The sequence below is a fragment of the Impatiens glandulifera genome, chromosome 2 (assembly GCF_907164915.1).
Source record: "Impatiens glandulifera chromosome 2, dImpGla2.1, whole genome shotgun sequence".
NCBI lineage: Eukaryota > Viridiplantae > Streptophyta > Magnoliopsida > Ericales > Balsaminaceae > Impatiens > Impatiens glandulifera.
The window spans coordinates 59668499-59694081 of record NC_061863.1 but is presented as its reverse complement, the minus strand read 5'-3'; the positions used below and the strand labels follow the sequence as shown (position 1 = coordinate 59694081).

General features: G+C 35.9%; 3 protein-coding genes and 1 non-coding gene across 4 annotated transcripts; 1 reads left to right on the top strand and 3 right to left on the bottom strand.

Moving 5' to 3' along the window:
- Window positions 1–9148: 9148 nt before the first annotated feature.
- LOC124925656 (protein ASYMMETRIC LEAVES 2-like) lies at window positions 9149–10365 on the bottom strand. The gene has a single exon (XM_047465723.1). The coding sequence runs from the start codon at window positions 10005–10007 to the stop codon at window positions 9252–9254; it is 756 nt and encodes a 251-aa protein (XP_047321679.1). The 5' UTR covers window positions 10008–10365; the 3' UTR covers window positions 9149–9251.
- Window positions 10366–13122: 2757 nt separating this feature from the next.
- LOC124925655 (mitogen-activated protein kinase kinase kinase 5) lies at window positions 13123–19134 on the top strand. The gene is made up of 11 exons (XM_047465721.1): window positions 13123–13704; window positions 13923–14441; window positions 14920–15007; window positions 16052–16114; window positions 16204–16367; window positions 16480–16555; window positions 17118–17177; window positions 17261–17386; window positions 17719–17928; window positions 18018–18112; window positions 18646–19134. Coding segments are annotated over exons 1-11 (1827 nt in total). The 5' UTR covers window positions 13123–13279; the 3' UTR covers window positions 18647–19134.
- A 92-nt stretch (window positions 19135–19226) lies between these two features.
- On the bottom strand, window positions 19227–19310 carry TRNAL-CAA. The gene has a single exon. It is a non-coding gene; the product is annotated as a tRNA-Leu (tRNA).
- A 2793-nt stretch (window positions 19311–22103) lies between these two features.
- LOC124925657 (precursor of CEP9-like) lies at window positions 22104–23054 on the bottom strand. Its single transcript, XM_047465724.1, has one exon. It carries the CDS (start codon window positions 22845–22847, stop codon window positions 22335–22337), a length of 513 nt encoding a protein of 170 aa, XP_047321680.1. The 5' UTR covers window positions 22848–23054; the 3' UTR covers window positions 22104–22334.
- Window positions 23055–25583: the final 2529 nt, after the last annotated feature.

Sequence of the window (25583 nt, the reverse complement as noted above, 5' to 3'; positions counted from 1 at the left end):
ATTATCGTAAATTTAAAATCGTAAGAATTTACCTATTTAAGAGTTTACTTAAAATCAGATTCGTTAACCTAATGTGAAATCGTAAAATTTTAAAAGTCAACTCGAGATTTTAACAGCATTGGGAATGATTGTGATTATTCAAGCTGGAGTTCACCTTACATTAAAATCACTTTAAGAAACTATTTTCTAGAGTTGAATATGATTAAAAAATAGAGGAATGATAAATCCAACGACTGACTAGCGAAAGCAAGGCCACGAATCCTACGTGGCCTTGCCAGCTAGGAGAGAGAAAGAAAAAAAAAAATAAAAAAAAAAATAAAACGTTTCTGCATATCCTCTTTCACCCAATAGGGTTTCATATTTCTGCATTTCTTTCTCTCTCTGAAACGCTTCATTTATTTCTCTTCTCCAGCTCCGGCAGCATTTATTTCTCTTCTCCGGCTGCATTTATTTCTTTTCCACGGCTGCATTTACTTCTCAATGGTATCCTTTTTAAGGATCTTTATTATTTTTTTAATAGATCCAGAGTTTAGATTTTATAGATCTAGGGTTTAGATTTTACAGATCTAGGGTTTTACATTTTACAGATGTATATATGGATTTAAACGGTTTGAATTTTCAGGATACAGAAGCACCAAACTTGAACAACCCAGTAGATGAAGAACTGAACCTGAACAGTTCCACCCCCGTTGAACCCCAAAGGTACCCTGAACAGATCTAGTGGTTTCGGGACAAGAAAGGGTCCTTCCTTGTCCCGAAATGGTTGGTTTCGGGACAAGAAAGGGTCCTTCCTTGTCCCGAAATGTGTGGTGTCTTGTAAGAAATTGTTGTGTTTTGGGTAAAAAAAGTTTGTGTTTCGGGACCAGAAATGAGTCGTTTCGGGACAAGAAAGGGTCAAAACCAACCATTTCGGGACAAACATTGTTTTGTTTCGGGACCCGAAATAGGTCGTTTCGGGACAACAAAGGTAGTTTCGGGACCCGAAAGGTGGTTTCGGGACCCGAAACGGGTGGTTTCGGGACCCGAAACGGGTGGTTTCGGGACCCTAAACGGGTGGTTTCGGTATCCGAAACTGGTTGTTTCGGGACCCGAAAGGTTGTTTCGGGACCCGAAAGGTGGTTTCGGGACTCGAAACGGGTTGTTTCGGGACCCGAAATGGTTGGATTCGGGACCCGAAATGGGTGTTTTATGGACTTTTTCTTACGGTTTCACATAATTTTTGCAGTCAAATTCCTAGTGTTGGAATGACATTTTCCTCCGAAGAACAACTTCTTGAATTCTACACGTCATATGCCCACTTAACGGGATTCGGCATTACCAAATTAGGGAGCAAAAATGTAGGTGGTAAGAGGAAATATTTCAGCGTTGGTTGTGCCAAGAGTTTTATGAAAGAATCGAAGGCAAAAAATAAGTTTCATCAGCCTAGACCAATAACGAAGACAGATTGTAAAGCAAAGATTAATGTTGTTGTTCGAAATGAAGGGGAATATGTGATAACAAGTATTTCTCTTGAGCACAACCATACATTAAGCCCAAAGAGAATACGTCATGTTAGATCCTACAAAGTGATTGACGGAAATGTAAAAAGAAGATTGGATACAAACGATGAAGCTGGAATAACTGTGGCCAAAACATTTCAATCACTTGTAGTTGAAGCTGGAGGGTATGAAAACATGTCTTTCGATGAGAGGACATGTAGAAATTACGTTACAGAAGCACGACGGTTGAGGTTAGGGATTGGGGATGCTGAAGCACTCACTAATTATTTCTTAAGAATGCAAACCAGGAACTCAAACTTCTTCTACCTTATTGATTTGGACGAGGAATCCCGAATTAAAAACGTGTTTTGGGCAGATGGTAGGTGCAGGGCTGCCTTTGAAGATTTTCATGATGTTATCTCTTTCGATACAACCTATTTGACAAATCGCTATGACATGCCTTTCGCTCCGTTTGTTGGTGTTAATCATCATGGTCAATCCATTTTGCTTGGATGTGGATTATTGTCAAGTGAGGATTCAAATTCTTTTACTTGGTTGTTTAGAACTTGGTTGGAATGTATGCATGATAGACCTCCAAATGCCATAATCACAGACCAATGTCGATCCATGGCGATTGCAATTGAGAAGGTATTTCCTAAAACTCATCATCGATTTTGTTTGTGGCATATAATGAAGAAACTTCCTATAAAACTTGGAAGCCATACTGAATATCATCTAATAAAGAAGAGGCTGAAAAACATAGTATACAATTCCATAAATATTCAACAATGTGAAGAGGATTGGAATAGATTAATTGAAGATTATCAGTTGGAAGATAATGTTTGGTTGAAATCTTTGTATTTGGAAAGATCTAAATGGATACCTGTTTATGTCAAAGGACAATTTTGGGCCGGCATGTCAACATCTCAACGGAGTGAAAGTATGAACGCATTCTTTGATGACTACGTGCAGTCCAAAACATCTCTCAAACAATTCGTCGAGCAATATGATAGGGCTCTGTTGCGAAATATCGAGAGAGAAAAGAAATTGGATTTCAAATCTTTTAATTCTTTGATACCAACTGTAAGTGGATTTGCCTTTGAAAGACAATACCAAACCTTCTACACTCCAGATATATTTAGATTGGTTCAAGAAGAAGTTAGAGGTTTGATGTTGTGCGACATCTCAGTCATTGAAGAGGAAGGGTCAGTTAGTATATTTAGAGTTGAGGAAATCATTCTGGGGGTTAATGGAGAACATGTAAGAGATGTTTCTTACAAAGTACATTACACAGAAAATGATTGCAATGTGAAATGTCAATGTCGATTGTTTGAGTTCAGAGGTGTTTTGTGTAGGCATATCATGGCTGTATTGAAAAAAATGAGGGTGAATGAGGTACCAATGCATTATATAATGGACCGGTGGCGTAAAGATATTAAGCGTGGGTATCAAAATATCACCAACATTTATGATTCAGATATGTCTGTTGAAGAAAAAAAACGTCACAATAGTCTAACTCGATTGATGCAAGAGGTTCAACAAGTTGGAGTAAAATCTGAAGTCAGCTGTTCTTTTTGGATGAACGGAATAAAAGGCTTGATGGAACAGTTTATGTCACTTAATCATGGAAGCCATACTGAAGCATCTAAAGACCAAAGCACAGAAGCATCTCCATCTCCATCTCCATTTCAATCTCCCGCTACATCCATTTTGATACACTCTCCTAACAAAGTTAGAAGTCGAGGACGACCACCAACAAAGAGGAAACAATCCTTAATTGAAAAAATCCCCAAGACTTCGAGATCAAAAAAGAAGAGAGATACGGCCACAACATCTACAGTTTTGGATTCAACACAACAACAACAGCAATGGAATGATCCACTTTCAACTCAATTTTCCTTTACATCACTTTTGTCCTCTCAAGTATATGTCGAAGATAATGCGTGTGGGGATAACATTCAACGAAGATAGTATGTATTTGATAATGAAGAGAGTACTTATTTGATAATGTTGTTGTCACTTTGAATATTTTGACTTTTTTATCATTTTTTTAACGAAGATAGTATTTATTTGATATTGAAGAGAGTACTTATTTGATAATGTTGTTGTCACTTTGAATATTTTTACTTTTTTATCATATCTTTAACGAAGATAGTACTTATTTGATAATGTTCTTGTCCCGAAACCATCCATTTCGGGTCCCGAAACAACATTTCGGGTCCCGAAACCACACGTTTCTTGTCCCGAAACAACTTTTCGGGTCCCGAAACCATCCATTTCGGGTCCCGAAACAACTTTTCGGGTCCCTAAACCATCCATTTCGGGTCCTGAAACCATCCATTTCGGGTCCCGAAACAATCCATTTCGGGTCCCGAAACCACACGTTTCTTGTCCCGAAACAACTTCTCGGGTCCCGAAACCACACGTTTCTTGTCCCGAAACAACTTCTCGGGTCCCGAAACCACACGTTTCTTGTCCCGAAACAACTTCTCGGGTCCCGAAACCACACGTTTCTTGTCCCGAAACAACTTTTCGGGTCCCGAAACCAGTCATTTCTTGTCCCGAAACCACACGTTTCTAGTCCCTAAACCAAACGTTTCTTGTCCCGAAACCACCCATTTCAACTCATATTATACTTGTTTTCTTGTCACGAAATGGCATTTTCAATTCATATTATACTTGTTTTCTTGTCACGAAATGGCATTTTCAATTCATATTATACTTGTTTTTGTCCCGAAATGGCATTTTCAATTCATATTATACTTGTTTTCTTGTCACGAAATGGCATTTTCAACTCATATTATACTTGTTTCTTGTTTTTTTAACTCATACTATAATTGAAGACTATAAAATAATTGAAGACAAAAAATTTATATACTTGGATTATTATACAGGTTAAATGTTTCAGGACAATCTTCTTTCAAAATTTCCAGATACTTCAATAAGATGTTCCTCAGATTTCGGTTCAAACTTGAACGGATGATCATTGCGGTGTATTTGGCTCGCAAAGCTTCAATCATTCCCTTTGCCTAAGAAAATGATAATTCACCGGTTATTTATTAAAGATTTGTGAAACAAATAAAATGTGAAAATATTTAACTTACATTTTTTTGGCTTATAGCACATTCCCAATCTGCATTGCCATAGTAAGTATGAATATGTCTCATGCAGTATATTCCGCAATCCGTTTTATTTGAACTGTCTTGCCAATGTAAATTTAAAACATTGACCGGGAATTGGGCAATTTGGGTTGACATCTCTTGGTCGATAGTATTGAAGTACTCCACAACGTTTTCAACCTGTTTTACAAAAGAAGTTAATAAACATAAACACTTTAACATACATTATGTGTAAAAAACACTTCAACAATACCAGTTTCCGAATTGTAACATATTTATGTTCCCATTCTATATCTGGGTCCAGTGGTAGATTGTCGAGGACTTCAATTACTTTCTTCGCAATGTTGATGACAACAACATAATAATGACTTTCGTATAAAATAGAGAAAAATATCTGCAAAATTATGACCATGAATCAGATGACATATATGAGCAAGAATAAGTATTTAATATAAGCATATTGAACTTACCAGATTAGTAGTTTTCATGTCTTCGGGTGTTATTTGGAAAATTCTCATTTCTTCAATTAGTCTTTCGATAAAAAGCTCTTTCGTTCTCCAAAAGTCCTGCAAATTAAGTCAACATGACAATAAGATATAGAGACAATTGGTTTATACAATAATGAAAGATATAGAGACTTACCGTAAGGACTGTTGAAAAAACGATTTTCGCTTCGGAGGCCATTTTGCAGAACAGTGTGATAACGTTTGCCCAAGCATCAATAATACCACTTTCAACATGGCATTTACTTTTCATCGATTGAAATTGCTCTATGTTGATATTGGTATGCTCGGATACATACAATACTTCCTTCCTGAAACCACATATAGAAGAGATGAAGTTAAAAAAAAACCAATTTGGGTCCCGTAACCACCCGTTTCGGGTCCCGAAACCACCCGTTTCGGGTCCCGAAACTACCCGTTTCGGGTCCCGAAACTACCCGTTTCGGGTCCCGAAACCACCAGTTTCGGGTCCCGAAACCACCTTTCGGGTCCCGAAACCACCTTTCGGGTCCCGAAACCATCCATTTCGGGTCCCGAAACCATCCATTTCGGGTCCCGAAACACACTTTCGGGACCCTAAACCACCATTTCGGGACAAGAAACACCCCTTTCATGTCCCGAAACCACACTTTCTGGTCCCGAAACCACACTTTCGGGACCCGAAACAGCCAAACACATAAAGAATACACATACACATAAGAATTCAACTTTCATGACAAAAACAAATGAACTAAGAAAGATTGATTTACCTCGCATCCTCATCAGCTTTACTGTCAAAAACCATTCCCAAAACGACCTCATCCTTGTCAGCTATATTGACAAATTTGAAGAAATTTTTATATCTTTTTTTGTTCTCCATCAAATACGGACATTGAAGGCGTGGTGGAATTTTCATCATGACTTTCAGGGGATTTTTTGAGCAGCAGGCTCCTTGTCACCGGACTCATCAAGACCCACCTCCTTGTCAGCGGCCTCATCAAGACCACCATCATTTTGAGCAGGCTCCTTGTCAACGGCCTCATCAAGACCACCGTCATTTTGAGCAGGCTCCTTGTCACCGGCCTCATCAAGACCCACCTCATTGTCAGCAGCATCTTTGTAACATTGTGCTTCAGAAGGTGCTTCATCCTTGAAGTATTTATGCATGGCATCCCTGAAAAGCTTATTCTTGTCCATTGCTCTGTAAATGATGTGCATGGCGTTGTCATACAATGGTGTTGCATCCCAGCCTGAACTTAAAGATTCCATTTTTCTCATCGCTTTTTCAAGCATCACTGTACATTTCGTAACGCACACCAAATTCTCTGTAAATGTTATTCCGACCTCATCCGGAGCTGTGTTAAGAGGTGGTGACCTATTCCTAGGTTCTGTTGCTGCTGCCGCCGCCGCCTTTGGGGTCTGAGACACCCCCCCATCAATATCATCCTCCTCGTTCTCCTCCTCGTCGTTCTCTCTGAAATCATTATCCTCGTCGTCGCTCTCATCCCACATGCCGGGTAGTGGAATGCGTCCCAGAACGCTTCCACGTCCGAATCCTCCACTTTCCAACTCTGTATCCAGCCTAAACTTCAACGTTGTGTCATTCCAACATGACAGTATAGGAAATCGTCGTTCAGTAACTCCTCCCAGTTCAGGGTTGCTCACCCTATACACGTAGCATAGCTGAAAACATACATATGTTAAAACTACATATTTTTTAAAACATGAAAATGAATGAGTGATAACTTACGATAAAGAACGTATGTGGTCCTTGGAAATGTCTTTTTTCATTCTGCTTCACTTTTGCGCATGATTGAACTAATCCTTCAAGTACAAATTTGCACCAATTGAACTTCTTGATATTGTCAACATCTGAAATAGATTTCAGAATTCTATACCTGCAAATGAAAAAAACATATTTGAGGATTATTTAACAATACAAATTTGTTGTCATGCAATTGAAAATACTAGAAATGAGATATACCTGGATAGGTTACCTAGGTGATCACACCAGAGAAAGCAACTGACAACAAATAATACGAAGTCTATCTTGAAATTGTTGTCAGCAGCTTTGTTCTCAATGATTTTGATCGGCATAGCAGTAGCTAAAGGAGCGCCATTAACGGGGTTACCCCATCGAGTCCTAAATGCCTTCAACTTGTCATCAATCTCGTTATTCTGATATTCTAAAATATCCAGCTCCCCTCTGGGGAGACCCAATACCATATGAACGTCCTCTTCTTCGATTTTCACTTCCTCGCCATTCTCTAGGGTGAATGAACATTTATTGCAGTCAAACTTTCTGACTAGATAACGAGAGATCTCCCCGGGGCATTTTGAAAGAGATAATGAAAGTAGAGCGCCAAAGCCTATTGACTTCACAGCATCTTTTTGTTCCTTAGACAGCATTTGAAGAAGATTGAAAAGGCCACTAGACGATGTCCTAGTTAAAAATAAGTTGTGGGGGGCTGCTTTAGGAGCTGTTGCTCTAGGGGATTTTGGAACTGATTTGGGAGCTGCATTTGGAGCTGTTGGTCTAGGGGATTTGGGAAATGGTTTGGAAGCTGCTTTGGGAGCTGGATTGGGAGCTGATTCTTGGACAATACTTTTACGTTTATTTGCCCTACAACAACAAATGATAAACATTTAAAAGCCATGAAGCAAATAATCACTAAAATGAAGCAATTCGGGTCCCGAAACCATCCATTTCGGGTCCCGAAAGAACCATTTCGGGTCCCGAAACCATCCATTTCGGGTCCCGAAACCACCAGTTTCGGGTCCCGAAACCACCAGTTTCGGGTCCCGAAACCACCTTTCGGGTCCCGAAACCATCCATTTCGGGTCCCGAAACACACTTTCGGGACCCTAAATTCAGCCAAACATTAAGTAATCCAACTTTCGGGTCCCGAAACCATCCATTTCGGGTCCCGAAACACACTTTCGGGACCCTAAATTCAGCCAAACATTAAGTAATCCAACTTTCGGGTCCCGAAACCATCCATTTCGGGTCCCGAAACACACTTTCGGGACCCTAAATTCAGCCAAACAATAAGTAATACAACTTTCGGGACCCATAACAGCCTATTTCGGGTCCCGAAACACACTTTCGGGACCCTAAATTCAGCCAAACAATAAGTAATACAACTTTCGGGACCCATAACAGCCTATTTCGGGTCCCGAAACCACACTTTCGGGACCCTAAATTCAGCCAAACATGAAGTTATCCCACTTTCGGGACCCATAACAGCCTATTTCGGGTCCCGAAATCACACTTTCGGGACCCTAAATTCAGCCAAACATGAAGTTATCCCACTTTCGGGACCCATAACAGCCTATTTCGGGTCCCTAAATTCAGCAAATACCCAATAAATTTAGTTTTGGCTAACAATAATTCAACCATACACAATTAAATCAGACTTTCGGGTAACGAAAACTTTGTTTCGATAACCATAATGCAGCAATACCCTAACCATAACTCTGAAACCCTAACCCTAACTGCAAAACCCTGACCCTAACCGCAAAACGCTAACCCTACGATTCTAAAATAGAAGATGTCTTATTTACCTTGTCCTTGGAGATCTTGGGGCCTTGCATGGAGATTTACCTGAAACACCAGCCTGAAAAGAAAATATTACGAAATGAACACGAAGGCTGACGATTCTGAAACTGAAATATTAAAGAATGAGAAGTGTCTTACCATTTTCGAGCGAAAGAAGAAAGTAGAAGTCGGGATGCCGGAGTGATAAATCGCCAGAGAAGACGCCGGTTCGTTCGCCGGATGTGATAAATCGCCAGAGAAGAAAGAGAGGGAAGAAGAAAGAAGAAAGAGGAGCTGAAACGTTTTATTTTTTTTTAATTTTTTTTTTATTTTTTTTTTTCTTTCTCTCTCCTAGCTGGCAAGGCCACGTAGGATTCGTGGCCTTGCTTTCGCTAGTCATTCGTTGAGAATATCATTTCTCTAAAAAATAACATTCATACTAGTAATTTTTATGTGAATTTTCTAATGAGTGAAAAATTCAACCATAATGATTATACTCTTAATTAGCTAACCCATAATGAACTAAATAAAGTTAAATAATTAATTATAAAGAGAGTAACTGTAAGATTTATCTAAAAAAAAGTTCAACGAAAAAGGATCAGCGCTTAGACGTTCTTCGCTACTAGCTTATAAGTTAAAGTGCTGATTGCTGCTGATGATGGTCCGGTGCTGATTGCTGGTGAAGCAACAATTCCGGTTGTTGTTGAAATTGATAAACACCATCATGATGATGATGAGAATTACCCAAATCCAGAAGAGGTTGATCATGCATTTGAACCTGTTTAGTAACATCTACGTCAGATCCACCATTATAACCCTGCATTCCAGCAAATTGTTGCAACTCCAGCATTTGTTGTTGTTGTTGATGATGATGCGAGGCATTCTGATGATAAAATTGTTGATGTTGTTGTTGATCTCTAACCATCAATTGTCCATCAGGCTGCTGCATCCCTATCAACTGATGTTGATGCGACATGTGAGGTCCGCCGGCGGAGTGTTGTTGTAGATGGTTTGGATGAGAATGAGATGATAGATTTGGAAAAAGAGCAGAGGAACCGATATATCCGGCTAATTCTCCTCTTGCGATTGCTAGATCGTGTTGGAGTTTACTTAGGCGGTGTTGAAGAAGAGAGATTAGGCCTACGCAACCGTATACCGGATCGCGAAGGCGGAATTCGGCTTCGTAGGAGAGGGAATTGACGGTTTCTTCACGTTGTGAGGCGTGTAATTCGCCGAGGAGCTTGGAAACTTTGCTGGCTCCGAACACGTCGTGAACGTTTACGAACTTTTGAGGATTATCCGGTGGGAAATACGGCGCAAATACGCATTCTTGCGTGCACTTACGGCGGAGGAACTTGCAGGCTGCACATGGAGAAGAAGACGATGACATTTGTTTATTTGTTTGTTGTTTTCATTCAGATCTGCATGCAATTAATGATGAGAATGGAGATATTAATCAATAATTAAGCTGAATTTGAAGATCAGATCATATATATACACGATTTGCTCACGCTATATATAGCTAGCTAGCTAGGTATGAAGAAATCAAATCAAATCAATGATGGCACCATCCATTGCATGTTGAAAGACGACGATGATGATCATAAAGATGATAAAGGAAGGATTAGAAGATCGATCAATCAATCAATAATCGATACATTGTAACATTGGATGGATCCATGGCAGAAGAAATCTAGCTAGATCTGATTTATATGACAGTTTCCGTAAAAATCTCTCTCCCCTCCCACTCACCCCCTCACACTCCCATCTCTCTCTATCATTGCATACTTTTTCTTTAAATGGACCAAATATTCTATTACGAAACCGTTACAACTTTCTAATTAATTCTAAATAAATTTACTTCCAATTGAAAATGGTTTTAATTTATACCATTTTTCTTAGAACAGGTTTTTTTTTTTTTTTGTTATTTTAAAAATCCAAATAAAATTAATTTTTTAATCAATTATTTATAAATAATTAAATCACTTTCATTCATCAAAATATTAAAATACCTTCTATTTTAAATTATTATTTTTTATTTTATTTACATATATCAATACCATTTAATTTTTTTAACAAAAATAATCTCACCTCTTCAAAATCATTAACAATCATTCATTTTTTCTCTCTCTAAATTTTTAAAAATATTAATAATATTAATTTTTTTTTCAAATAAGTTACACTATTCTATTAATTATATATTGTGAATAATATCATATTTATCTTATTAAAATTTTAAATTATTTTTTTATAGTTAATCTTATTTGAAATATATTATTAAAATATTAATAATTTTTTTAATATTATGAAAATAATTTTTTTAAATAATAATTTTTAAAATGGATTAAAATACACTAATGTAAATTAGTGGATGATAAGAGTTTTATGTAATTGAAAGTTGTGTAGGTGAGAGTACGTCCCGAGTTTTGGGCTGAAGGTCGGCAGTGGGCCGGGCTGGCTCAGCCCGACACGTCCACAACACATTTTTGGCCCGGCCCGACCCGACGAGTTTTGACAAGCCCCGAGTCAGCACGATAACATATCATGGGTTGGGCTGTGTTTGACTTTTTAGTCCATAGGGGACCGGGCCTGCTAATAGTCCATGGCACGGCCCAACCCACGGCACGTTAGTAAATATAAAGACAAAAAAACGGTAAAATTTATAGAAAAAAAAAACAGTAACAAAAAATGGTCACATTTATACAGACTCCATAAATTGAATATTTTTCTTCATTTTAAAATCACCTATTATTCTCTCTCTTAATTATTTTTTTATCAATGGCTCAACCTCACTCATTAATTGATCTTCTCTCTCAAATTTTAACATTTAATTATCATTTCTCATTTAATCTACGTTTTTTTTCATCAATAGGATAAAAATGTCTCACCATTTCATCATCAAGAGGATGAAGATGTCTCACCATTTCATCATCAAGAGGATGAAGATGATGAACTCCAAGTCGATGATGAAACCCAAGAACAAGTTCCAAATATGGTTGCCGAATGTACAAATAGGACGAATATGAAAGAGTTGAATATACAAATGTGTATTCTTTTGAAGTGAACAATATCAAGGTTGTATGCCAAGGTTGTATGCGAGAAACTGAAGGCACATCTAATATCGATACCACCCCGTTTTAATTTCAGGGATTTTTTAAATATCATTCCCGTCCCGTTCGTTTTTTTTTTTGTTTCGGGGAATCCAATTTTTTTAATATAATATATACAGTAATATATTAAAATTTTATATTATTATAAAGAAACAACCTTACTACTCATATAAAATATAGTGAATAAATAAATATATTGGTGATTTAATATATTTAATTATGTTTATGGTTTTTGGGGAAGAATCGGAGTGAAACCGGGATAGGGTGGGGGACACAAATACCATCCCCGCTCCATCCCCATTTGGTTTCGGGGGAAAAACCGTCCCAAACGGGACAATTCGGTTCGGTTTTCGCGAGGCGATTTCAAATTGACACCCTTAATTTGAACCCATAACCATATAAAAATTTTAAGTTTTTATCTTAAACCACTAAGTTACACAATTTTATATTTAAAATTACAATAAATTTAACTAAATACCTTAATATTTTTAACAAGTGAGCTGTCCTAGTTCGAGGGCTTGTCGGGCTTACCTCACGACCGATCCTAGGTGAGAGCATATTGAATGTTAGATTTTTGTGACATTATGATAAGTCGTTGTCATATGTGTCATAATGCGGTGAAATCAAAAACTCGCTTATTTTTATATTGTCAATGATAACTAGTATTTGAAATATTTTGTAAAGTATATTTGAGATTCACTAGGTGATGCCCAAATTCATGAATAGTTGAAATTTTGGATTGAGACAACTATTATGACCCAAATACATATTTGAGTTTATCTAATTTGAGATATCGTCAAATATGATAATTATTTTATTATTATTATTATTATTATTATTTATGACTTATTTGTTTTGAAAAGTGGGTTGGTATGTTAAAGAGTTATTTTTTTTATTATTTTTATGAATATATGAGTTTGATAAAAAAAATTTATTTATTTATTATTTTTTAAATTATTTTTAATATAATAGATCATTTTAATAAAATTATAATAAATTTATAATATTAAAAAATATTATATATTTTAATAATATATTATGAATATATATATTAGAATTATTAATCTTGTTAAAGATTGTAAAATAAATATTTGATTTGAAATTATTATTAATTTTAATAAATATAAATAAAATATATATATATATATATAAATTAAAATTTTTAATTTTTTAATTTTTTTTGAAAATAATAATAATAATTTAAAAATATTTTATTAAAATAACAATTTATTTATTTAAAAATTGCTTGTCTTTTTTTATTGGAAAAGTAATGGAAATTGGCAAGAACTTGATAGTGAATATACCCAACACTTTCCCCGCCCAAACAAACAACCAAATAATACGATATGTCTAAGAACCCCTTTACACACGTAGAGACAGAAAACGAAGGAAACATATTTCTCCGACCCCGACTCCGACGACGCTACTACGCCTTCTTCGTCCGCTCCGTTCTGATCGCCGTCAAAAGGTTCTGTCCGCTAAAAGATCCGCCGGCGCCTCTGTCTGAGGCGATCGGCGTTTCTAAGACGGAGTTTTGTCCACAAAACCTACAATGCCTTGGTGGAAGAGCAACGATTCTCGTTCTTCTTCGTCCTCCAAACGACATTCCGCAGATGAAAGTTTCTTCACCAGGATATTCTCAGTGCAAGGCCGGGGCTACCGTTCGCACCTCCAGCGTATGAAGAAGCTCAGACACGTAAACGACGTCGAAATCGGAGGACCTGGTCGGTTATGGAGGTCGCCGAGCATTGATCATGATCACCATTACTCGTCCTCGCGGTCTTATTCCGTAGAGCCTCAGCCTCTGCCTCTTCCTGAGTTGGCCATGCTGCTCTTGCGTGACGACCTCGCGTGCGCAAATCTCTCAAACGCCAACCCTCCTGCAGGTAGTGTTCCTCTTCCATCGCCGCCGATCAGGGGATTTGAGGAGAAAGAAAGGTCCGGATTGGTCGGAGATCTTAGTAATGATATTGGGAGGTAATTTTGCACTTCTTTTTTATTGATTAGATGATGCCAATTTCTTTCTTTCCTTCTTTCCGCGCATTTATCACACCTAGAGACGAATGCTATTGTTATACTTTACATGTATTTTTCTTGCAAACAAACCCTAGGTTCAGATTGACTGCTTTACTGGTTTAAGTTCAAATTTCCCCTTCCTGTCATCATTATATTTCTTCTCATTTGCTCAATTTCAGTAAACCGTCCACCAGCCATGTTACATCGAGGAACTCAGAACACACAGAGACACAACGAGTGTTGAATGATATTGAAAGGCATCTGGATGGGGGCATTGCTATTAGTGCTCCAGCAAGCCTTTATTCTAGTCCTGCACGTAGTCCTACAAGACAATTTCCATTTACTTTCACATCCAATCATAATCATCCTAGGGTTCAAGTTTGGTCTTCACCAGAAATGCCAGCTTCAGAGATGAATCAAGGGTTCTTTTTCCAGATGCTTTCTGAGAAAGCTGCTTGCGATTTCCCACAAACTCCAAAAATAAGTCCACCCAGACATGCAAGGAATCTGAGCGGCGAGACTTTTCTGTTGCGTGAAAATAATGTTCATCCCTTGCCTCTTCCTCCAGAGCCCACATTTCCTGTTCCTAATTCCCAAGTTAGTCCCAGACCAGAAATGATCCCAATAAGTTCTCAATGGAACAAAGGAAAACTTTTGGGAAGAGGCACATTTGGAAGCGTGTACTGTGCCTCCAACAGGTATGCAAAGTTCCTTATGATAGATTTATTAAAACCTAAGCATTGAAATAATACCGAAGCAGAAATGTACCTGAATCTATAATTATACACACGATTCTTGTGAAAATCTAGTGGGGCTTAGGTCCTCCAAACCCTACCCTGTGATTGTTTTCTCAACTTCTCTTTAGCATAATGAGATTATTTGATAGAAGAATAGGTTATTTATTGGGTTGGACGAGACCTAACCCAAAATTGCTCATTTACTATTCCACCATCATAAAACAGTAACTGATGTGTGTCTTTACAAATATATGTTCCCTAGATCTAATTAATCTCCTAAGCTTTATATACTTTAATAGATGATTTTAGTTGGGCTTACGTCTTTATTATGATAACACATAATATACAATTATTAACATCACGTGTTGGATTAATTCCAACACCTTCCTTACAGTAGTTTGTAGCAGTATTTCTGATAATGTCCCCTCTTTATCTACAGGGGAACTGGTGCTCTTTGTGCAATGAAAGAAGTTGACCTATTTCCTGATGATCCAAAGTCTGCAGAGAGCATAAAACAGTTAGAACAGGTTTTCCTATTTGTTCATACTGTACAGTCTAGAGTTTGTTCCAATTTTTAGTTTCTTCTTGAAAAATGCTTCAAAATTCTCCATGTCTAATGCAAGGTTAATCCAAACCAACCATTCCTTAATTGATGATCTTTTCACATGTCCTTTTGTCCTCCTGCATAAGCAATGCGCTTCATGGTCAAATACATGAATATCGTAGCAAATTTGTGAGATAAATGAGCATCTCAAATAAAGTAAGAAAATACACTATAATAAAAATAGAATCCGATGACAAACGAAAAAACACCATTTCAATTGTAACTTCGACGATATTCCAATGGAATCGTGAGTGTGTCAAATAACATGACAAAATAATTGTTTCCAATTATGCTCGGTAACTTAATGATTCCATGCTTTCTCAAGGAAAATGTTGCCCTTAAGTTGGTGTTGCATAAATCATGTCTTTCTTGTATATGGATCCAGATACAAAAATAAAAATAAAATTTTGAATCTCTAAAGCCTGGTTTGATGTTGGTTATTTGGAATTATTTTCAAATAACCCATTATACAATCTACTAATCAATCACATCATTCAAATCATCAACCAAAATAACAAAATACCCTTTAAGAAAATTATTTTTTCAATATATATTTATACTCCTAATATATTTTTTACCCAATTAACCTACATCAAAAATATTATTTGAAAATAAGCACCTTGTGTCATACAAATAATCCTAGATCAAACAAGTTGTAGTTTTCAAACAGTTCTGAATCCAAATTCAAATACAAAACATAAATAAAAAGTGTTTTGAAATGGGGCCAAAATAATAATAACAGAATTGCCTTCAGGGAATGAATTGCATGATATTATTCTTGTAGTCACATCTACTCTGATTTGAATAGTTTACTATTGTATAACAACTTGTTTTAGCTGAAGAAAATATTTATTAACTTGTGAATTTTATCGTGAAGAATTGTTTGTGAAAATATTTCTTCAGATATTTAGGAATTAGGAACCAGTTCGGTGCCTATACATTAATTTCTGTTACTTATTTGTTGCAGGAAATTGAGGTTCTTAGCATGCTAAAGCACCATAACATTGTTCAGTATTATGGTAGTGAAGTTGTAAGTAATTATCCTAATCACGTTCAGGTAACTCTTGATGTTCAATATTTCATACTCACATCTTCATGAATTCCTATATATGTGTGCAGGTAGGAGAAAAGTTTTACATATATCTGGAATATGTGCATCCTGGATCAATTAATAAGTATGTCCGTGAACATTGTGGATCCATTACAGAATCTATTATACGGAATTTCACACGCCATATTCTATCTGGGTTGGCTTACTTGCACAGCAAGAAGACGATACACAGGTAAAGTCAGGTTCTCTAATTATTAGCCATGTCAAATGGATAAGCAATGAAATGCATTTTATTTCCATGCAAGAATGGTGATTTGAAGCACATAAGACATCAATATTTTCAGGGACATCAAAGGAGCTAATTTGCTGGTCGATGCCCATGGAGTTGTCAAGCTTGCGGATTTTGGAATGGCTAAACATGTGAGTTCTTTAACAGCTATTACTATGTGAACAAATTTTAATATGTAAATATATGGAGTTTGATGTAGGATTTTCTTGAAACAATAAATTGTTCTGGAAAAAAATTGTTTGATGAAAAATAGATTATTTACATTAAATGACTAAAATATCTTTTGTATTTAAGATTTTTAAATGATATAAAAAATAAAGTGTGTTTAGATGATGATTTGAATGATGATAGGATAAGGGATTATTGGAGTAATCAAACAAGAATTTGGTACACTTACATTTCCTAGTGCTTAGTTATAACTCTTTCAAAATTGGATGAAAAAGTAAAAAGTTACTATAATGGAAGTCATAATATAGAAGATAATGATTGGTTGTACATTGTACAATGGAACTTTTAATGATATTGCAGGAAGTTATTGTAACGGTTAGTTCTTGTATCACTGTTCTTTTTAATATCTTATTTTTGTTCTTTTAATTTTTCCCCATTTTCTCTGTTCTGGATTTATGAAATTGTCTTTATATGAGGTCATCAATATTCTGAATTCACTGCATAAGTTTTCATTGTCATATACAGCTTGCTGGGCCATTAGCTGAACTTTCTCTAAAGGGAAGTCCTTACTGGATGGCTCCTGAGGTGCTAAAATTTCCCAATATCAAACCCTTTTAGTTAAGACTTGTCATTTTCCTTCTCAACTGATCCGATGATCTTCCTTGCAGCTCATACAATCTGTAGCACAGAAAGATGCTAGTTCTGATCTTGCTTTTGCTATTGATATATGGAGTTTGGGCTGTACAATAATTGAGATGATGAATGGAAAACCTCCATGGAGTGAATTTGAAGGGGTAATCACTTCACACACATAGAGCTTGTTTGATGTAGTTTTATTTTTCTGAATAATCTGATTATTTTGAAACGAAAAACTTGTTTGATGAAAGAGTGGATTAATGTCTAAAATTTCCTTTATTTTAAATATTATAGAAATAAAGGGTATTTTGTATTTGAATGATTTGATTGTTGGAGTAATTGTTGATGGGATTAGGGGTTATTTGGATTATAATCCTTCATCAAACAAGCTTGTATCTTAAAAGAATGAACATGGAAACAGTCACTATATCTTTTGTTATATATTGTCAAAAACTGTCTACATTTTTATCTGTTTCCTTCATGAATTCAGGCTGCAGCAATGTTCAGGGCTTTGAAAGAGAATCCACCCATACCCGAAACATTATCTTTGGAAGGTAAAGATTTCCTCCAATGTTGCTTTCTTAGAAATCCAGCAGAGAGGCCTACGGCTACTGCATTACTAGACCATCCATTTGTTAAGAACTCACAGCAGCTGGACATACAAAATTGCGCTCAGGCACTCAGTGAGACTCACTTTACGGTAAAATTGTGATTATTCTTCGTGATCTTTCTGGTTTTAAGAGTTTCTCCTTACAATAATAATAATAATGTGTATGCTCTTGTTGATAGGATAATGCCCTTGGATCAGGACAACTATTTGAGCAAAGATCGGTTCGTCTGATTCTACCTCCTGATATTAGTAGAGGAAGGCCAGCTAACAAGTAGTAAGAACTTCTTTCTTAGCTTTCCAGTTTGAAAAAGAAGACAAAAATGCTTTTTAAAACTCACAAGAGAGAGTGACAAGTACTTATTTGATTTGGATTTTGTCCGAAATAAATTGACTTTTTTTTGAGGAAAAATTGATTATTTGGGGTATTTGGATCAACTAAATTACTAAAATATTATTGTTATAAAACTACCTAAAATCTGAATTATTCAAAGGGAAGTCTTGTCTGTTCTCCTACAATTCAAAGGCATTTTGGACAGCATATATGCAAGAAAACCCAATTATCTTATATCCCTCCCTTAGAAAACATCTTATTTTCCTTTTAAACCCTTCCTCAAACAAGCTCCAAATAAATAATTCACATCAAATAAGGCCCAAAGATGACTCAACTGTGAAGCTTGATAATCAAACTTGTAGACTTTTCTTTTTGGAGAAAAGTCAATCCTTTTGACTTATTTAGTCCTCTTACTTATAAATGTTATTAATCAATAGTCTATAAAATCCTCACTTTTTCCACATATCACTCTGTAGGTTGGTTGATTCATGAATCATTTCTCCATTGAGATTGGATAAAAATCTCGTACATAACCATGCCTCCTGAATGAACGGTCTGGTCACTGGTCAAGCGATTCGATGTCCCCTGCAATGTGCACACACGCAATCCATGGGGGGTATTAATCACCAAAGAAACCGTCTGGACAGACCAGTTTGATGCAATAACTTTGTTGGAGCACTTAACATTCTTGTGTTGCATGCATGGTTGGTTATGCTTCAAGGGGGGGCTTGTTCCATGAAGCTATGCTTAGTCTAGATGTTCTAGGTCTACATGTTTATGGTTTTAGGTGCTGGTTTGTTAGAGCTTCTTCCATTATTTTGCTCTTGTAGGTCTGCATATCTTGTATAAATCAGCAATGAAGCTTTAACCTAATTTTGGTACTTCACTAGTTCAAACTCATTTTCACAAATGATGGATATGCTTATTTAAGAAATATAATGATTCTTTTATAGATTTATAGAACTAAAAAATTGTATTTTTATTAGAAGTTGGGTTTGATATAATGATTCTGATATAGATTTGTAGAACTAAAAAATTGGTAAAAAAATAAAATATTTGTCAGAAGTGGGGTTTGAACCCACGCCCACGTTAGTGGACCAGAACTTGAGTCTGGCGCCTTAGACCACTCGGCCATCCTGACTTTGTTGATATTAGTTCATATTTTAATTTACTTATAAATAAACAATAATATATATATATATATAATACATATTTCAGTTTTAGGAAAAGTTATTAATATCGACCTCTTTTTTTCTTCTTAAGTTATTAATATCTACTTTTAATATATTATTTACTATAAAAATAAATAAAGACTAAATTATAGTAAAAAATAGAATTAATCTCACTCGTGAGTAGTGATTAAACATTTTTATAATTTTTTTTAATATAGATGGACAAATAAAAAAAATAAAAATTATTCCAATTTTACTGAAAATAGAAATAAAATAAAATACTCGGAGCAGGATAGTCCCGGTCCGGCCCGACCCGACCAATCTATTGCTTTGCATTATATGATGTCAAAGCTTGAAAATGCTAATTCAATGGTTACCTGATATGATCTTCATTTCATTTTGCAAAATCGGATTCCGGCGAACTCACGTCACCGGCACCGGCACCGGCACCGGCACCGGCTCCTCTAGAGCAACCGTAATAAGATTAAGAGGTTCACTTTTTTTTTCTCACTACTGATGGAATTTTAGTTTACGTGTTTTGTTTCCGACCACCGTTTTCTGATTTCATGAATTTCAGTTTATTAAGTACAAATGAATTTTAGTCAAGTTTGTTTGCTATATGGTATGGGTTAACACTCTGAATTTTGCTAGTTTAACTACGCTAGGGTTTCATTTTACGCTACTTGAAGAGAATTATAGTTCAAGTTTCCATCTCTTGGGATAGGTTTGGAGAATGATTGATGTTATATAAAGCTCACTTGTATTCTTGGGTAATTGCAAGAGGGTTTTATTTTGATATAGGCTGGATTTTCTCTGCTTCTGTTGTTGCTAATAACCACATTCTCCACAAAAGAAAAAAAAAAAAAAAAGAGTTCTATGTAGGACCTCATTTGATTACAAAAATGGAAACAGAGTTTACCTAGTTTGAGAAAATTTGATAGCATATGTGGAAATAGATTGACAGAAAAGGTGTATATATTATTCACATGTGTGTTGATGTAAATACAAGTAGAGTATTCTTAGGATAACTTACAATTATGGTTATCTGGCTTTTTAGGAACTTTCTAAAAACTAGGAACCTCAATGAGGTATTTAGGAATGATTATTAGCTTTACAATATCTGATCATTTATCATTTTAACAATATACTTATCCTAATGGATTATTTATCAAATTATCTAACATCATCACAACCTCGTCTCATCAAGGCACAACAAAATGATGGGTTCTCCTTGATGATGCCATAGCCTAGCTGTGGCAATCATGCCTCTTCATAACTGACTGGTGCAAATAAATTGTTCCTCTCATGTCTCCTTCTGTGATGGGCCTAGGACTCGATGGGCCTATCTCTGTGTCCTGACCTCAATGGGCCTGCCTTAAGCCCAATCGTTGAGCTTACTATTATAAATAAAGGAAGTAGCTAGGGAATTTTCTATCAGATTATTTCTCCCTCAAGTTCAGGCTATCTATGAACCTCAGTTTATCATCTCTTCCAGTATAAAACCTAGGGGATTGTTACTTTATCTTTGAAACCTACATTGAAAAGTTAAAAATAAAATAAAATATTTGTGTTGTTGTGAGAATACAATTAACAGAATCACCAACCTTAGCCAGGTTCCTTGGATATAAGCTTTTGCTTCACAAAGTACCTTCCTCATACTCCATTCCTAGCTGGAAGGAATTACCTTGGTTACTCATTTTTCTCTTACCTTGCAGTCTTTCCTGGTGTGTTCTTCTCACAATCTTCTTAACAAGCTTGTTCATGAGCTGTTGACTTTTCCTATTTCTCTTAGACTTCATTGTCTTATCCAACCTCCATTACCTTACCCACTTCACAACCTAGTCATTTTTCCACTTCTTGTTGGACTCATCTTAACTAGTTGGTGTTTGGTTCTTGGGTACCTGCTGCTGCCCACGGCCAAGAGGAGAGTCACGAGGAAGCTAGTGAGACGACACACTTATTGAAAGTTGAAACCCACTCCTATGAAGCACCCTTTGTGGAATTCATTCAAGGACCATATAATGATTTCCCGTATCTGATCTGCAAAGCCTGAATAGATTAACAATTTCTTGAAATAATATATGAGTAAAAAGAAAAAGGGTGCATTTTGCTATATATTCCCTTATATTTTTTGGCTCATAGATTTCTAGAAGTAGAAATCTTTGTGACTATCCACCTTATAGAGGAATAGATTTGCTTGAAACTGGTGGGAGTATTAATAAGAAAATTTTTTTATATTTAACTATGGCCATTAATTTGATCAAGAAAATATATATCCTAAGTCCAGAATCTTCTATAAACTTCCTTATTTCTGATTAATTTATCTTTCTACAGCAATGTTTTGGTAATTAAAAGAACAAACAGTCATTCAGGTTTCGATACATGTGCACATGCATGCAGATTAAGCATATTCATTTACTGATCATTACCAAATTATGCGAAAAACTTGTAAGATGGTTTTTTGTTAAAATGATGATCAATGACTTATAATGTTTGAGGTTGAGAAAATATGGAAATATATGAAACATTGAATTAAATCAATTAATTTATCTCCTCTTTCAGGAAGAAGCTTGTCCTTATTCATTAAGTTTCATGAAGACGATTCCAGGAACATATCTTACATCGATGTTTGCGCCTTTTCTTTTTTCTTTTTGGAACGTGAATAAAATTTCATGTTTGTTAGTATTGCATTATTCATCCCTCTTCTTCCTTGTGTGTAACCAAAAAAATAGATGCAATTTGACACACATGTATGCATGTATGGAAAAGGAAAAGTAAAGACTTTTATTAATAGGCAATAAATCATATTGCAATGACTGGACATTGGTAATTCAGAATATTACATAAGATACATGTCCTATGTGAGACAGACATACTGCAATGAATTTTGGTGAAATTGATAATAAATTTAAACGGCTATACTTACATGAGTTACATACTTGATTACAGTTACTTGCTGCCATTAGCTTGGATAACTTATATCAGTCCTTCCATCATCTGTCCTTAACTGTATTATGTAAGGAATGGCCAACACCGGGGCTGTGACCTGGTCCAGTGGGTCGGAAATCATCTGCATTTCCCGTCATTACATGTCTGACCCCCACTCCTCTAGTTTGTTGCATGGTCTTGTCATCATTCTCCCGTGGAGGAAAAGAATGGCCAACTCCAGGGCTGATACCAGGGGTTGTGGGTCGGAAATCATCTTTATATCCTGCATCAGATTCATCAAGGGCCGGGCTGTGGTAAGGTTTCTCAGATGTGGGCATTTCTTGTTTTCCTGAAAATTCATGGTTAACTCTAGGGAGATCGTGTTTTGGACCATTGGTGTCGTTGTCTACACTGAAACCTTTGTTGGTTTGTACCTTTGTTTTGCTTTCATCTTTAAAGGAAATTTGGTTACCTTTCTTCATATGTTTTAGTTGTCTTCCCTCCACAAGTTGATTACTTATGAATGAAAGTAACATAAAACTGAGAACACAAGTATAGATGTGTTGGCTATAGGCCATGGGAGAGAAGGAACCTGTTTATAACTTCTATCTGTGATATATGTGTTGGCTATATGTGTTGGAGGGAGGAGGAGCTGTGAAGACAATGGGTATAACATTTCAAATCGTCATTGATATTTATAGACTAGTTAGTATGGGAGCTGTCTTTTCGGAATCTTTAGAATAATATTCCTTAAAAACTAAAGTCTGCTTATTTAAAAACTTAGGTTGGTCCTTATCACCTCTGTGGTCTTCTCTTGTGAGTTTTAATATCGTTGTCTCTTTCTCCCTATTCTCTAGGTGCTTGAGGTATGGAATTTATCTCGGTAAATTAGATATGATATGGTGCAGCCTTTTTAGCTTGAATATTGCAAGATAGAGTACTCTTTATATTGTTTGACCTTGGAAAACTGGCTAAAAGAGCTTTAGTTCTAATTACTATAGGTTGGAATAGAACACATGAGACATGTTTACCTTACTACTAAGTTTGGCCGGACTAGATAGAAGACAAATATGTCCTAATCCACAGAACAATGGGCATTGTACAAGCCACCATACAATTATCTTACTATACATGGTTTTAATACAAACAATGTCCATACCAAGTCTTGAACACATTGCAGAACGTTCCCTTAATTGAACCATCAAGCTGTTGATTTTGTTTTTGAAAGGTCAACTTTTGTAACATAAGAAGGAAAATCGTGAATCAATATAGGTTGAATTGTTTCAATAGTATATTATTATCTTATGGTATCCTATTAATAGATGCTCTCTCCCATGGTTTGACTTTTCCCTAGCCATAGGATAAGCTTATTGGTTTTGATGTTGATTTCTTACAACTAAGGCTTGTCTTAGTTGGCATTTGCTACTTAGAATTCAAGATATTGTTTCTTGTGCCCTTGAAAGCGAGAGACCTTGGGCTTGATTAATGTTTCTTTAGTTGCCTCCACCAATAGCGGACCTAACCACTAGGGGAGGACTTCATTGCTCCAAATACTGTTTTTGTGTTTTTTTTTTTGTTGATTTTATCATTTTGTTGATTATCGATTTTAGTTCTACTTAGACTCTTACCTATTTTAATGGAGGCCTCTAAATTTCCATCTCCACCCATGGAAAAGAAAGGGTGAAGCAAGCTGGCTATAAAGCAACTAGAGAAAAATAGCAAGAGTTGGTGGCGCCATAGACGAGGCATGTTAAAGATAAACTGTTTGAGACAATAGCAATACAACAAGAGATGAAATCTTACTAGTCTAAAACAAAGCCTAGAGAGTGGGATACAGTCCCGAGATTTGGGTCTTTTCGGAATATGGTTTTGAACATCCACATCAACCGTCATTTGAAAATTTGGTTCATCTATTTAAAAGGGCCCTGATAATTTAGGTAATTATTTAGTTGATCCAAGTTAAATATGTCCAGATATCCATCTTTATACCAAATAGTCTTGTACAGGTTGAGATGTTAATCTCAACCGCATATACAAATTTACTAAAACATAGTTTCTTAATGAGTTCATTATTTAAGATATATTACAAACCAGGTCAATATCATAAATTTATTGAGTTGTAGAGGAACATTGAATTTTATTTTGTAAGTTTGCATATTTTCAATAATATACCTCTTTAGTTTCTTACAAAGGCATGTATAACTTTCATAAAGCCCTACTAAGCCTGAACCACGTTTCAGAATAAGCAGTTTTGGCCGATATCTCCTCTCATCCATCTTGTTTTTATTTGTGCTTAGTTGCAAAAATAAAATAAAATGAGAGTAATGAAATGAAAATATTGCTCACACATTTAATGCATTTAAATTTGTAACTTTAATTGAATTGCATGCATTTTGAATAATGTGAGAATGTTCTGCTTTGATTAGTTTCATGAACTCGAAATTTATGCATTACTGTGGAAAATAAACTCAAGCCTATTTTTTAACCAAATAATAATGATGTGTTGGCAGTTATTTGCTATCTGTTTGGTTATGGACAATATAGAGGTTTAGGTGGTTTAATTACTTGCTCTTTATTTGGTTGTAGTCAATATTAGAAGATTAGGAGGTTTTAAATGGTTGATGAACACCCCTACTGTAATTAAATGTGGCTGGTGTTCTACTACTGTAAATGCTTAAAGGTTATACTTAAGTATACAAGTAAAGGTTAGTGGCTGCGGGGTTCCAACAATTCTAAAGGAAAAGGAACTCAAAAAATCGAAAAGGCAGATTCTACTGTACTATTATATTCCACTCACAATAAGTATATTACTTTATATGGATGGCTCATGTGCTAGATCAGAGATGGACAAACTGAAGTGAAATACATCTGTCACTTCATTTCTTTTCAATTGATTTCCTTTATTTTGATATTAATACATACTTGTTTTCTTTGGCATGGGCAACTATTTTTTTACTTGTTTTGGTTGAAATTTCATGAAATGATCACAGCGATGTAATATTAAAGAGTTGTTTCTATTTTTAAAACCTCTTTTTTTTTTTTTTTTTTTTTGAACGCTGGGTTCCGCTGCTCCTATGGAGTGCGACTAATCCCCGCGGGTTAAGTACATAGCCCGCAAACATACTTAACCAATTAACCAGACGCAGAACTTGCCGCCTGACGGGCTCGAACCCAGGACCTCATGGAGGCCTGGGGGATATCCACCTTTTGTTGCCACTAGGCTAGAAGAGGGGATTTCTTTTTTTACTTGTCTGTAGATGATTGCAATGCACCCACAGTTGATCTTAGTTTGTTGAACATTGTTTCCATGGAAT

Excerpts from the sequence above, each read along its gene's own strand:
- LOC124925655 (XM_047465721.1), top strand. The coding sequence starts at position 13,280 with ATGCCTTGGTGGAAGAGCAACGATTCTCGTTCTTCTTCGTCCTCCAAA. Across the intron at positions 14,442-14,919 it reads GTGTACTGTGCCTCCAACAG|GGGAACTGGTGCTCTTTGTG; the intron begins GTATGCAAAGTT and ends CTTTATCTACAG. Across the intron at positions 15,008-16,051 it reads GCATAAAACAGTTAGAACAG|GAAATTGAGGTTCTTAGCAT; the intron begins GTTTTCCTATTT and ends TATTTGTTGCAG.
- LOC124925657 (XM_047465724.1), bottom strand. The coding sequence starts at position 22,847 with ATGGCCTATAGCCAACACATCTATACTTGTGTTCTCAGTTTTATGTTA.
- LOC124925656 (XM_047465723.1), bottom strand. The coding sequence starts at position 10,007 with ATGTCATCGTCTTCTTCTCCATGTGCAGCCTGCAAGTTCCTCCGCCGT.